The sequence below is a fragment of the Haliotis rubra genome, unplaced genomic scaffold (genome assembly GCF_003918875.1).
Source record: "Haliotis rubra isolate DU_JTF1 unplaced genomic scaffold, ASM391887v1 Scf93, whole genome shotgun sequence".
Classification (NCBI taxonomy): domain Eukaryota; kingdom Metazoa; phylum Mollusca; class Gastropoda; order Lepetellida; family Haliotidae; genus Haliotis; species Haliotis rubra.
In genome coordinates, this window is record NW_025767668.1 from 1899935 (window position 1) to 1913861 (window position 13927).

Here is a 13927-nt window from a genome sequence, read left to right on the forward strand (position 1 = left end):
TTGTCAAAGAATCCAGAAAAGTTAATGTGAAATTAAACACGACCTCCAGCGAAGACCAAGGTTATCTAGATACAGGATTTGATCAAGAAGGATTAACCTCAGCAATTGAGATGTCAGCTATTAGACAGTACCAATTGCAATCTCATTTCCTTGCATCTGGCTGGATTTGCATCTAATTCTCCCTGTCTGTATCTTGGAAGGTAGGTCATAGGAATCGGTTTTCAGGGTTGGCAGCCGCCAATGATATACACATCCTCTTAATTTCATGCTGACATATTTCAGTTAATTAAGCCAGTCTGTATCATATTAACATTATCAGATCATTGTCGTGGTTGATTAAGTGTTAAATTTCCAATTAGATAGGTCCTGTGAAGTGACTGCTTGAAGGATAGCATAGTGGAGTATCTGGATGATTTTGCACCTAGGTTGGCTTGCTTTCCTGGCAGAATTGACGTCCTGATTAAACAAGTTCCCCAAGCAGAGTTCCTCTGCTTCAAAGGCATATTTTCGGGGAGATCTCAGCGGATCAGTGGTAGACATTTTCATATTGGGTATCAGAGATGGGATTCAGGTTAGCTTTGATGAGGAGGTGTGATGTTGCTGCAGTTTGGTGGCGGGACGGAGAATTAAGTATCTCAGCCGAGCTGTAACAAAGGGTATCGGTGCTTTCAAATCAGTAGTATTAACAGACAGGCTGTCTTGTGTCTTCTAGATGGGCCATCTTCCAGTACCTCTTAGTATCCGGTAGTGGCCAGGTCAGGGGATGTTTGAGCTGACCGGTAGCATGCTCAGCCACTTGATTACATGTGTATGGTCCGTAGGGAGCCAAGGGGCTGACACAGATCATCCTCAGACCTTCTGAGCCAGATTGGGAGGTGGGATGCACAAATGGAGTCTGTCAGCCTTGAAGAGGCTCTTGATAAAATCTACATTAATTATCTTCATTAGGAAGAGGTAGCTGCTGCTGCTACTGAAGTGTCTTTGTTTATTGCCCTTTTCTGAAGGATCAAAGACATTTATTGCTTTCACGCCTTTGTTTTCTTTTGTTAATGCTTTGCACAATCAGATGTCTCAAAAGATTTTATGGAGTTAAAACTTGAAAAATGGACTCCTAGATGTGGGATTTCGTCTGTTCATTTGTATGCAGTTATCATGTGTCAATGTCACAGTTCTGAATCGAAGAGTTCTTGGGCTCTGTTGTATTTACTGCCACCTGAAGCCTTTTAATCAACATGACCAAACTCCTCAGCAATGTGAAGTTTATGGCTCTAAATTGCAAAATGATGATTTGAGGGTAGGTTTCATCAGCCCATAATATCTTGGCCTTTAATCAAATCTAATGCATTTTCACATCAGGAGAGTTCCAGAAGGGGAGATTAGCCTGTCGTTACTGAAATGAGTTTTGAATTGGCAAGTAGATGCGCTAAGAAATGCATTAGGTAATATTGGCCATGGTAATTACAGCAGGGCTGGGGGAGACAGAGTATCGAGGAGAATCATTACCAGATGGATGTGTTCTAGCTCCTGCCCAGGGAGGTGCGAGATCAGGAGGAAAGGTGCTGTTGCCCTCGATAAACACAGTTGTAGGTACTGTGGGGGACTAATGGGCTCACTGTGGTTTGCCATTCCCAGGAGCCCTCTCCAAACCATAAAATTATGAATGCTTTTTTATTGCAATAGTTTTTCTGTCTTGTAAAGGAAATACGAAGCTGAGATGTTGTCAGTCGTAATTGGTGTATGCAGCATGGGCAGTTATTATCATTTGTCAGATACTGATTATAAATCTTTCCCCAGGAAGTGAAAATGTAACACATTTTATATGTTGTGGCTGGGATGTATCGCTAATATGATTACTGGATGGCCGTTGTCAAGGTTTATTCTGGATCTGTAATTGAATCTGTAGACATAAATCTCATCCGTGAAAATTATGAAAACAATTTTGGGTTGGCATTTTGGTGATCCAATCAACAGTAAAACACACACATTAGGTGCCCCAGTACAACATGGGGTCACACATCTCTGTTGCTTTATTTAGGGTTGTAGAGCGAGGTCATGTTGGAATAAGACTGGGCGCTAATAGAACTTCAGTCGCTGAACAATTAGAATGACATAATAGGAAACATTATTGAAGGCAGCAGGCTGTGCTAGATTGCATTACTAGTGATCTCGCAAGCTTGTCAAAGTGAATAGACTGTCGTATTTGTTCCTGCAAGAGCAACCAGCCAATTTTCTGATGGGCAAAATACTGAGCTGCTACAAAGATGGACATAAATCGTATTTTTCAATAAATCGGTTGTGTAGCACCCACAGAGTTGTGCTGCCCTCCATGTCTGTTTGAATCACGACAATTTGTGAAAATGTTACTTTTTGTAACCGTGTTTAGCGAAGCCTGGTTATATTAATAAGACTTTCATTTTGTGTCGTGGACACATTGAGCGACTTTCACGCTTGTAATTCCCCCCTAACTCTCGATGAGTTGAGAAGATGAGGGAAAATCAATATGGCCGGAGAGTCCCCTGAATGATAAATTTTACCACTCTGTTGGGGAATAAGTCTCGGGGCTTTTTGGCTTTTTCATTTCCACCAGTACGAACAAGAAAGGTCGAGAAACGATTTGTCACCACCGGAAACCTGTGCACGAATCTTATTCAAGGATCAGGCAAAAACACATCATAGATTTCCAATTACCTTTTTTCCATTGTAATTATTATCGGTGATTTGCCTTTAACCATGCACCCTGTCCCAGGATAGCTATAAATGAACTTTGTCTGTCAATACCAAAAAGATTTACTTGTCTCTTGTATCCAGAATTTACCTTGAGGAAATTTGAGAGTGAGAAACGCTAAGGCTGTTTCTAAATGAATGTTCAATATGAGTCAGTATGGGGCTTTGTGCATATGTAGCCGAAGGTAGCCGATGGGGTTTTCTCAAGCAGTGATACATTAAAGACCAAGAGTTAAAAGAAACTTTAAAATGAAATAATAAAAAAGGAATTGGTGGAGATTTATTATGGACAGTAACAGCATGTTAATGTTTAATGGGACAGTTTAAAGAAAAAAACGATGGAAACAGGGCATAAACCGTTTCCGTTGCCTTGGCACTTCAGTTCCATCATTGCTAGAACTTGTCTGGTTTTTTTCTGACCTCACAGTTTATTGTGTATGCACTAAGTGAGTCCAGATCAAAAGTTAATTTCATTTGGAAGTTTGCAAGAACAAAGGGGCAATACACCAGGGACATAGCTCAATATTGCAGGATGGACCAAAGGATTGAAAAGCAATCGTAATGAATATGCATGCAACCACTTAGGACCAGATTCAAATCGGAAAATGAGATTCCGTACTTTTTAACCAGTTTTCCCTCTTGACTTTCAATTGCAGTAATTTGGCCCTTAGACTCTTCGGAAAGATCAAATAGAGAATTTGCATTTTGTTGATGAAATTAGTTAGAAAACATTTTGATACTACAACTAACAGAGTTCTTGTTGGAGGCATTTGGGTTCTTTCTCATTGTTGCCAATTTTTGGACTTGTTGACCGTAGGTTTACATGGCATATCAACTGAAATGGAAGAATATCATGAAATTGCCCCCTTTGTACCTAGAGATCAAATTTGCTCAATTGATAAAGTTTGTTGAAACATGGAAACAAGGGAATTGGAATCCGTCTGCTTTGAGCGTGTAATGGGAAGAGCTACAGAGGATCATTACACTTATTCTTTGGTCATAGAAAAATGATTAAATTTGGACAACTGGTCAGTACTTCACATCCATTTAACTTGTTAATTGAAGAAGTGTGTATGGATCAGTCCACAGGAGAGGTAAACAAGCGCACCATCGTCAGTGTCGAACATGAGTAAGAAATTGCTCTTTACACAAACCGTTTTTACGTACTGGCGGCAGTGCTCTCAGAATGGTTTCATTCTCTAGTCAATTGGAAGAAGCCTTTGAACATGTGGACTTTATCGCCTGCGTCAAAGTCTAGCGGAGGGAGTTTTGTGTAAAACGAGCGCCCCTTGGGGCGGCAAGCTTGTCAGGGTGATAGGCTGGGTCTGCGGCAGTGGCGGTATGCGGAGGGTCGCAGACTGCTGCCAAATGTAGGGATAATAGAACCTGATATAAAGGACATGTTGGACCTGTGTCTTGCCACAGGATGTGTTGTAGAACACAGCAGCCAACATCCGGGTTTTCTCTGGAGATCTGTAATTCATTCTTCCCTTGTCACCGAAGGTCGTTCCCGACTGCAGTTCCATGTGGACTTACCAGCATATGAAACATGATAAGGGTTATGTCACACTTCCGAAGAAATATCAAATTTTCTTCACAAATTTTCAGATGGGCCTGTTCAATCTTGAGGTGTTTTTTGTCTTTTCAACTTTTGACAGGTTTCTGGTTGCTAAGTGACAACAAGCACTGGTAACCAGTTTATCTTGAAACATTTGCACACCAAGTCCATTAATGCCTTAAACACAACAGCTTCTAACAAGATTTAAAAGCAGCAAGTGCATTTGCAGCTTAGAATGCAACCACAAAGCTCTTTGTGGTGACCATATAAAGTGGTAAAAAATGTGCTAGGTTGCAAAGGTGCATTTTATTGTCAGGAATCCAGCAGGATGGGCCTTTAAAAATCAACCACTCCATTAGGCTGGCCTGCATCTTGTGGCTTGTGAAGGTGAAGAGAGATCTACCAACAACTGTGTTCCAATTTAATGCCACTGCTATCTTGCAATCCAACCACCACAACGTGGAAGCGTTAAATGACACCTATATCTTTAATGGTGCTCCAAACTTGACATTCAGAATCCATACTCCACCAAAGGTGTGAAAAAAATTCAAAAGGAAATTTTTTATGAATCATTAGAAAGGTCCATATTTCTATTTATTTTGTTAAAAAAGTTAAGCTATTCATGAAAGAGGCTAGACTGAGTATATTTTTGTTGTTATCCAAAGTGCTCTTCAGTTGAGAGGAGGGTGTGACTGGTGGATGTTTGTTGTTCCATCATGAGGGAACTGGGTGGTCCCCCAAACACAACCAGCATTGTTAATTGGACCCTGCTCGTAAAATGAATTCAGATAAGGGTGACACAAATATTGCTGAATTATCTGCAGCAACTTAGACTCACAATAACACTATACTTGTTGGTAGCCATGGCTCTTGCTGTTCACTGAAAAGTCTTTGTCTGGCATGTTGGGCAAGAGGCAATAAATGAGAGAATGTGGCTTTGATGAGAAATCTATTGCTGTACATGTGCTAATGAAGATAATAAATCTATCCGATCATGCAGCTCGAAGTCTGCATCATGTAGAAAGCCATCATGAAGTAGATACGACAATAATGTCGCTGTTGCTGAAGACAAAGGCCCTAATTATCTCACAACTAAAAAGACAAAATGCACTGCCCACTAATTACGCTAATGAGCAAGCATGATAGTCCCGTTTGTTTTCTTGAACCATTGAAGTTAATTGGTCTTCTGAGTTTTATTGCCCTTACAGAATGATAATATATTTGTTTAAAAAGCATCCGTGAAACTTTGAGCTATGAGGAGCATTTAAACATTAAATGTGAAAAATGCGTATGGTAGTTAAAGGCATGGAGAAGAACATGTACATCAACATATTGATTTGAATGAGACTATGCTAGGACTGTCAGATATCATAAATATTTGGTTGCTCAAGCTTCGAGAGGCTCCTGGTCGAGAGGCTCCTGGTCGTGGGTTATGAGGGTGTTTCATATTTGTGTCCCTTGTTTGCCGAGTTAATATGGATAGTTTACTTGGCTTTGGCATCTCTGTTTGAGATCGTTTAATATGTCCCAAACAGCTGTGAAATCTGAAAGTCAAAGGTCACAAAGTTTCCCCAAGCTTTTCTCACCTTGCTTTGATCAGGCAAGGAAACTCGGGAAAGAAAAATGAAAATACGAAATTGTTGAATATTCTTGATCAAATATTGACATAATGGCTTCCTTTTCTTGTTGCTACTTTTAGAAATATGAAATGGTATTTGTACATGTTCCAGCTCTATGACTTTAAACAAAGAGTTTATGAATGTTTTTTTGTATGTTTCAGGTTCATAGTGAGTAATAGAGACAACGAAATCGACATCAAGTTAAGCGATAGTATAGACATCATATGCCCAACATATGCTCCGGGTACAAATGCATCAAAAATGGAATATTATATAATATATATGGTAAGTACGAATTTCTATCTTGTAAATACGGTAAACTATAGTTAAAACAAACTCTATGGGAGCAAGAATTTTGGTTCACTGAGTGAGAGAGTGAGGTTTACGCCGCACTCAGCAATATTCCAGCTATATGGCAGGGGTCTGGTTCAGTATAAGTGTAACTGTTACATACATTTCAACTTAAATATACAACAAGCGACTAAGTCAAAAACTAACATTATTTACAGTTTAGTATAAGCATGTTTATTATAAACATTGTTCACTGTATTGACTGAATCCATCAGTATACATGTTTTATTAAGTCACTGATATGTTTATAGGAATTTTCAATTTATGAAGACCAGTGAAGATCTAGGTTAGAATTGATCTTCAGTAATCCATGCTTGAGGTGTCAAACTGGTTCAGGTGGTCAGGCTCGCTGACTTGGTTGACACGCGTCATCGTATCCCAGTTGTGTAGATTGATGCTCATGCTGTTGATCACTGGATTGTCTGGTCCAGATCGATTGTTTACAGACCGCTGTCATATAGCTGGAATATTGCTGAGTGTGGCGTTAAACAACCAAAAAACATCCCGCCATTCTTGCTATGGTGCCCTACAGCAGTGAAACATACCGTGTGACACAGTGTTAATGATTTGTTTGTTGCAGGTGGGGAAATTGGAGTATGATTCGTGCATAATCAACAACAGATCCCAGGCCAAACTGCTTATCAAGTGTACTGTACCATTGGCCAGACCCCCTTTGCTCTACACCCTCCTAATTAAACAGTTCCAGTCAATCCCAGGCAACCCAGACTTCCAGCCGGGAAAGAAATACTATTTCATAAGTAAGTATGGGTGCATGTTGTTCAATACCCCAATCAGCTATATAACTATAGCCTGTGAATGATCTGTACCATTGTACAAAGTAACCTTAGCGCTAAGGTGACCGTGACTCCCATACCTAAACATGGACTTTAGTCTTAGCACTAAGGTTGTTTTGTACAGTGGAATCCAGGTCTGGGTGCCGTTGTACAAAGTAACCTTATCGCTAAGGTGACCGTGACTCCCATACCTAAACATGGACTTTAGTCTTAGCACTAAGGTTGTTTTGTACAGTGGAATCCAGGTCTGGGTGCCGTTGTACAAAGTAACCTTAGCGCTAAGGTGACCGTGACTCCCATACCTAAACATGGACTTTAGTCTTAGCACTAAGGTTGTTTTGTACAGTGGAATCCAGGTCTGGGTGCCGTTGTACAAAGTAACCTTAGCGCTAAGGTGACCGTGACTCCCATACCTAAACATGGACTTTAGTCTTAGCACTAAGGTTGTTTTGTACAGTGGAATCCAGGTCTGGGTGCCGTTGTACAAAGTAACCTTAGCGCTAAGGTGACCGTGACTCCCATACCTAAACATGGACTTTAGTCTTAGCACTAAGGTTGTTTTGTACAGTGGAATCCAGGTCTGGGTGCCGTTGTACAAAGTAACCTTAGCGCTAAGGTGACCGTGACTCCCATACCTAAACATGGACTTTAGTCTTAGCACTAAGGTTGTTTTGTACAGTGGAATCCAGGTCTGGGTGCCGTTGTACAAAGTAACCTTAGCGCTAAGGTGACCGTGACTCCCATACCTAAACATGGACTTTAGTCTTAGCACTAAGGTTGTTTTGTACAGTGGAATCCAGGTCTGGGTGCCGTTGTACAAAGTAACCTTAGCGCTAAGGTGACCATAACTCCCATATTTTACATTGACTTAAGGTAGTCTTAGCGCTAAGGTTGTTTTGTATAACAACACCCAGGACAAGACTCAACATGATTAAGAGCATAAGCACTGTTCCTACTTTTAGGTCATTGTGAACTGTAATAAGAAATGTCAGCAATACCTCAGCTTTATCACAATAGTCAATGAATGATCTGGTCTGGACAAGACCAAATGATTAATAGTATGAACACTTTTGGGGCATGGTGATCTGAAATTACCCGTCACAGATCGTAACATTTGTTGACTCTTAACATAAGAATATTTTACTGTAGACAGTTCAATGCACGACTCAACATTGTGTGATTAAGAGCATAAACAATCTGCTTACTTCTTGGGCATGATGCCTGATATAAGGCAAGTCACAGATCCCGATTCTGTTGACTCTTACAATGAGAATAGGTTACTGGATACCGAGCCTCTCCAGAACTAACCCCAAGAGAGTAGGCTTGTGTATATACGGTTCCGACACAAAACAGTTCAAATCTCATCAAACTGCCTATAGAAATTCGAAACAGAACTCCACAACTCCATCAGTGTGTTCAAAGCACATTTGCTTCATCAATAAACTGACATAGACCCCAAAGACAAAAAGATCAGAATGGTTTAATATCATACAAGGAAACGTATTGCTTGCTTGGCCTGTATGTATCGGGCCAGGCAATGCATGGATATAGTACATTTGATTCTATGAATAAATCAGACATTTCAAATCATATGTTAGAAAGACCTTATTTACACAAGAAGCTCTTTTATGCGAGTGTGTTGCATTAACCATGAGACTACAAATCCTGGAGAATATATGGGACGACCATTCTAATAGATATTCCATGTTGGAATGGTCCGTGTGGTTGACAACCCTGTTGATGGAGGGATGCCGTTGCTGCCATTGTCTGTCTGGTCAGTTAGCAATGGCCGATCCTAACATTACATATTCCGGTCGTGAGGGGGTGCATGGCTCCGAAGCACTAGAGGGTAATGACATATGAAGACTACAGTCCACCAGACACTTATTTGAAATTATGCGCACAAGCAGATCAAGCCATGTCCTGACTTTTCTGTGTGGATATTTGCAAGATGATTTCCGACTGTTTGGGATCCCCTACGAGGAACATGCCATCTTGCAATATATCAAGTCTGTTAGACATTGCCGTTGTTCGTGGTGGAGATGGGGAAGAAGATAATTACATCTCTTCATGCACTGTTTCGTTTCATGTCATGCAGACTTAGCTTGTAATTGAAACAAAGACCATGTCCATGGTCCAGCGGATAGCGCGTCTGCTACTGAGGTCAAGGTCGGGGGATTGATTTTGTAGCTGGTCATACCAAAAGATGTTGAAAGATGCTACTTGTTGTTGCCCTGTCTGAACTTCAGCATTACGGGGATAGAACCAGGACTGGTGGCTTGGAATCAGTGTTTGAGTGGAACATTCATGTTAAACTGTGCCTTCGTGGGCTTGTTTGTGCCTTCGTGGGCTTGCTTGTGCCTTCGTGGGCTTGCTTGTGCCTTCGTGGGCTTGCTTGTGCCTTCGTAGGCTTGCTTGTGCCTTCATGGGCTTGCTCTCAATGGGCTTGCTTGATAAAACCTGCGTACAAGTAGTAGTACAACTAGTACAAGAAGCCAGCACATTGCTGTGTATTAAAGTACAATGATTTTGGGCAGAACGTTAGACATTCACTGCTTCTGGTCATAGGTGGCTCTAGTGCTCAGTAGTCTTGAAGGTAATGTTAGAGTTTATTTTACCCCTTACAGTAGGTAGTAACAACCACTGGAGATTCCAGGGCAAGGTCAACCTGATGCTACAAGGCATGACCTGTCACTGTGACCCCAACAGAGTGGTTTGTCCCTCATGCTATCAACCATCAGTTTGCCTGGTCCAAAAGTTTATTTTGCCCCTTACAGTAGTAACAACCACTGGAGATTTCAGGGCAAGGTCAACCTGATGCTACAAGGCATGACCTGTCACTGTGACCCCAACAGAGTGGTTTGTCCCTCATGCTATCAACCATCAGTTTGCCTGGTCCAAAAGTTTATTTTGCTCCTCGAATGTTCACACAACAGGTGGAATATATATATACATGACTGCAATGCGAAATACCCTACATATTAATGCATTTGAGTTCAATGTACAGTAAGTTTGGAGAATGTTGGGAGCTTGTTCTCGTTTGTGGTGATTCACAACAAATTCAGAAAATGTTCACTGGAACACAATACCATGAGCCAGACATGTGAACCAAGCCATTTTGAAAAATGATCCGAGTTGAGAAAGCCCACCAGTAGCAAAAAGATCTATCTTCAATGTATGTGAAATTAACAATTTGATTTTTTCTGCAGCAACATCAGGGGGTGAAATCCATGAAATCGACAATCAGTACGGTGGAGCCTGCGGCGGAAAAAAAAACATGAGACTCATTCTCAATGTGTGCTGTAACGGTTCACAGACAGCCAAACCCACATGTAAGTTGCTGTCAGCTCGGCTGGGCCAAGGGAGAGAACTGTGTATGACCCACAACTTTGACTATAAAAGGGAGCTATATCTTGTTCAGCTTAGTTGTGTCTGTAACACTTATTCATTCAGATTGGGCTATATGATTTTAAGTGTTCGGTGTTATTGGGATTGTTTTTTAAATTATTTTCTTACTCTTTAAATTTGTTTTGATATTTCTATCTGTAGGAGGAAATTATTAAAAGAAGTGTTTGTTTTTTGGATCCATTTACTGAAAACATACATCAAACTTAATACATCATACATTATCTCAGGAAGTGGTTCTTTTGGTGTTTGTTTTTTGTTACTGTTTTTTTACGAAATATATTTTTGTTGAAACAACAAACCAACCAACCATAAGGTTTTCAGACCTACCACACTTATACAATTTATGTATGTTTACATTATTTGTGTTAAAGGATGGGACAGTCATGTGTGTTTTTGTGTGTTTTAGCTGGTGGAAATCCTGTAACCCCAGTTATTGATGTGACAACTCCTCGACCCAGGGTGACCACAAGGAGACCAACGACATCTAAAACAACTACACAAACAACTACTACTACTACGACTACAGTCAGGACGACACCCAGAACAAGTATGTACTGTTCATAGGAGTTTTATATTGCAATACGTATCGCAATATATGCTTTCGCATCTCAATATATCGCAATATGAAAATTCTCTGCAATACCCTCCCCTAGTGTCAATGAAGTCAGCGAGCCTGACCACCCGATCCCATTATTCGCCTCTTACGACAAGCCTGGGAGTGAAGATCAATTCTAATCTGCACCTTCATGGGTCTTCAGCTAGTAATTGTGTGGTAGAGTAACCTAGTGGTTAAAGAATTCACTCATCACAGAGGTTGCCTGGCTTTGATTCCTGCCATCGGTATAACATGTCAAGCTCATCTCGTGTGTGTTCCTTGGTAGTAGGGGCGATGGGGTAGCCTAGTGGTTAAAGCGTTGGCTCGTCACGCCGAAGACCTGGGTTCGAATCCCCACATGGGTACAATGTGTGAAGCCCATTTCTGGTATCCCCCGCCGTGATATTGCTGAAATATTGCTAAAAGTGGCGTAAAACTTAATTCTCTCACTCGCACTCTGTTTGAAAATCTACCAGCATGGTAGTTACAAAGAAGCAATTCTGCTAAACATGTTACATTGTTTAGGTGTTTTTCTCATTTCTGGTGTCCCCCGCCGTGATGTTGCTGGAATATTGCTAAAAGCGGCGTAAAACCAAACTCAGCCAGTCAGTCCTTGGTAGTATCACTGGAATATGGCTAAAAACTTTGTATAAGCATATTTACTCACTATTAGTAATGACAAATTGCTTTACAAAAATTGCAAACAATTATTCAGTGTTAACCTTTTTCGTCTTTCTGTTTCAGAAAAACCAACAAATACAGATCGCATTCCAGGAAACCTTCCCGATGAAAATGTAATTCATGCAAATGGACCTAAAAATGTAGGCCTTATAAGTGCCGATGCTAGTGATAGGACTATGGTAAACGTGGCAGTGCTCCTTGTTTCTGTGACAATTGCTCTGCTGCTGCGGTAGTCTTATCGCCATGTGACTAATGACTGATATCCTGGGTGCATCATAGTTGTGATCTCGATACTCACTGAAGTACCAATGTGAAGCAAAGAGTTACCTACCTTGGCTGAGAGTTACCTCCCTTTCAAGGTAGAGTTATTTCCCCAAATGAAAACGGTGACAGTTCAACTCCTGAAGGGAATGTAATTCCGGTTGATTTTCGAGCATCCAGATTGTTGAGAGGTGTACAAGAGGACCGACCGCCTTTGCCATTTCTCACTGCTCAATACTGGTTGAGATGGTCAATTGTGGACACCAGTTTTTCAACAGTTCCTGCTCAGATACACTAACCAATCAACGATGGGGGGGAATCAGAAGAGGGATATAACTGTTAACCCTATCCATGTTGATGCTCGTCTGGAACTTCAAGGGTTAATCCATGTACCCTGCTGAAACCCTATACCGAGAAGTCACTGCATTGATCTGTCATCAGCATGAAAAGGGTTAACACCCCAAAAAAAGCCAGTCCGCATTCTCGCAAGGACTTGGAAGGAGACATTTCTGCAATTTCAAGAAATCTGTGGAAGGAAGGAGACATTTCTGCAATCTCAAGAAATCTGTGGAAAATATTTCCGATCTTCTGACTCTTCCATACGAAAATCTTTCCTTGTGCCAGGTGCGAAGCTTGCCATTAATATTGACTTGAATGAACTTGTGATTTCATTTTGTACATAGATTTTTTGACCAATCAATGTGCTTTATATATTTGTCAAATAACCAATGAAATTGCTTCTTGTATCTGTGATTTGATCCAGTTGTGTGGTTGATTGTGCACACGCACCTGGAGTGTATGTTTACACACGTTGCCGTGACAACACACGACAGCCCTCATTCAAGTTTGAATTCACAAGGAGCTGAGCTACAGCTGCTTGGTTTAACCCAAGTGGTGAGATATGGATGATTCATCTAACAACACAAAAATACTGTACAATATGTGACGATGTTATGAGATATATTCAAATTAATATAAGACCAAGGAAAGGCAATCACTGATTGATCTTAATAGTTTAGTTCGATCATATAGATAGAAATCATTACTGACATCAGAAACATATCTAAGTTACTTCTTGATATTACAGAAAAATCACTGGTTGTATTTCCCTTGGTACACTAATGTATGTGTATTACGACAAACTGTTGATGCATTCCTAAGTATACCATATTCATGTTTTGTATAGATTTTGAAGGTCTGAAACTTACGCTATTTAACCAACAACCTAGTGCTTCGAGCTGTTTTATTTTTCCCAAGTTTTGTTCATATGTATCCTCGGAGACCATTATCCAGCTTTGTGGTGTAGAGCCATTATTATTTATTATTTATTTATTCATGTTTTGAAACACACATCTTTCATTTCACAAAGAACTTCAGGCTAATACAGAAGGAACAGCTGAGTGAAATATGTTCAGGATAACCTTAAAGATTTTAAGCATCTTAAAACTTAATTCCTTACTTTTATATAAATCTTGTTGATCAATTTTGGATCCTTTTTTAGTTCCTGCAATTTTTGAATAACTGCAAACTGTAAACTGTGTGCGTTCCATCCTCATGCAGTTGTTATGGGTGCTACACATAGAGGCAATATCTTAGGATGCCTTTGAATGGATGCAAAATATGCTCAAATATGAAAACTTCAATTCTGACTTAGTGGCTAGTGTACAGTTGCTATGCCAACGAGCATGCAATGTACATGTATATAGGCTCAATATCTTACTGGTATTATCTTTGAAATCTAGCTGCATTTTTGTGTTCAGAAATTTGCTTGTAATTGCAATTTTATGAAAAAGTCTTCGATTTCATTTTTCATACATTTGAGACATTTGAGTAGCGTGAATTGCAATTTTTTTAAAAGGTCTTGGATTTTAGTGTTTTCTTGGATTTCGGCTACATTTGAGTAACGTGAATTGCAATTTTTTAAAAGGTCTTGGAT

General features: G+C 40.3%; 1 protein-coding gene across 2 annotated transcripts in view; it reads left to right on the forward strand.

Annotated features, from left to right (window-relative positions):
- Window positions 1-13620, forward strand: part of LOC124264527 (ephrin-B2-like) — a 330127-nt gene extending 316507 nt beyond the window's left edge. For both annotated transcript variants that reach the window (XM_046699267.1, XM_046699266.1), the window contains exons 2-6: window positions 6063-6186; window positions 6833-7010; window positions 10256-10378; window positions 10861-11001; window positions 11794-13620. In XM_046699267.1, coding sequence (XP_046555223.1) covers window positions 6063-6186; window positions 6833-7010; window positions 10256-10378; window positions 10861-11001; window positions 11794-11963 — 736 coding nt within the window. In that variant the 3' untranslated portion in view covers window positions 11964-13620. The remainder of the gene's footprint in view (window positions 1-6062; window positions 6187-6832; window positions 7011-10255; window positions 10379-10860; window positions 11002-11793) is intronic.
- Window positions 13621-13927: the final 307 nt, after the last annotated feature.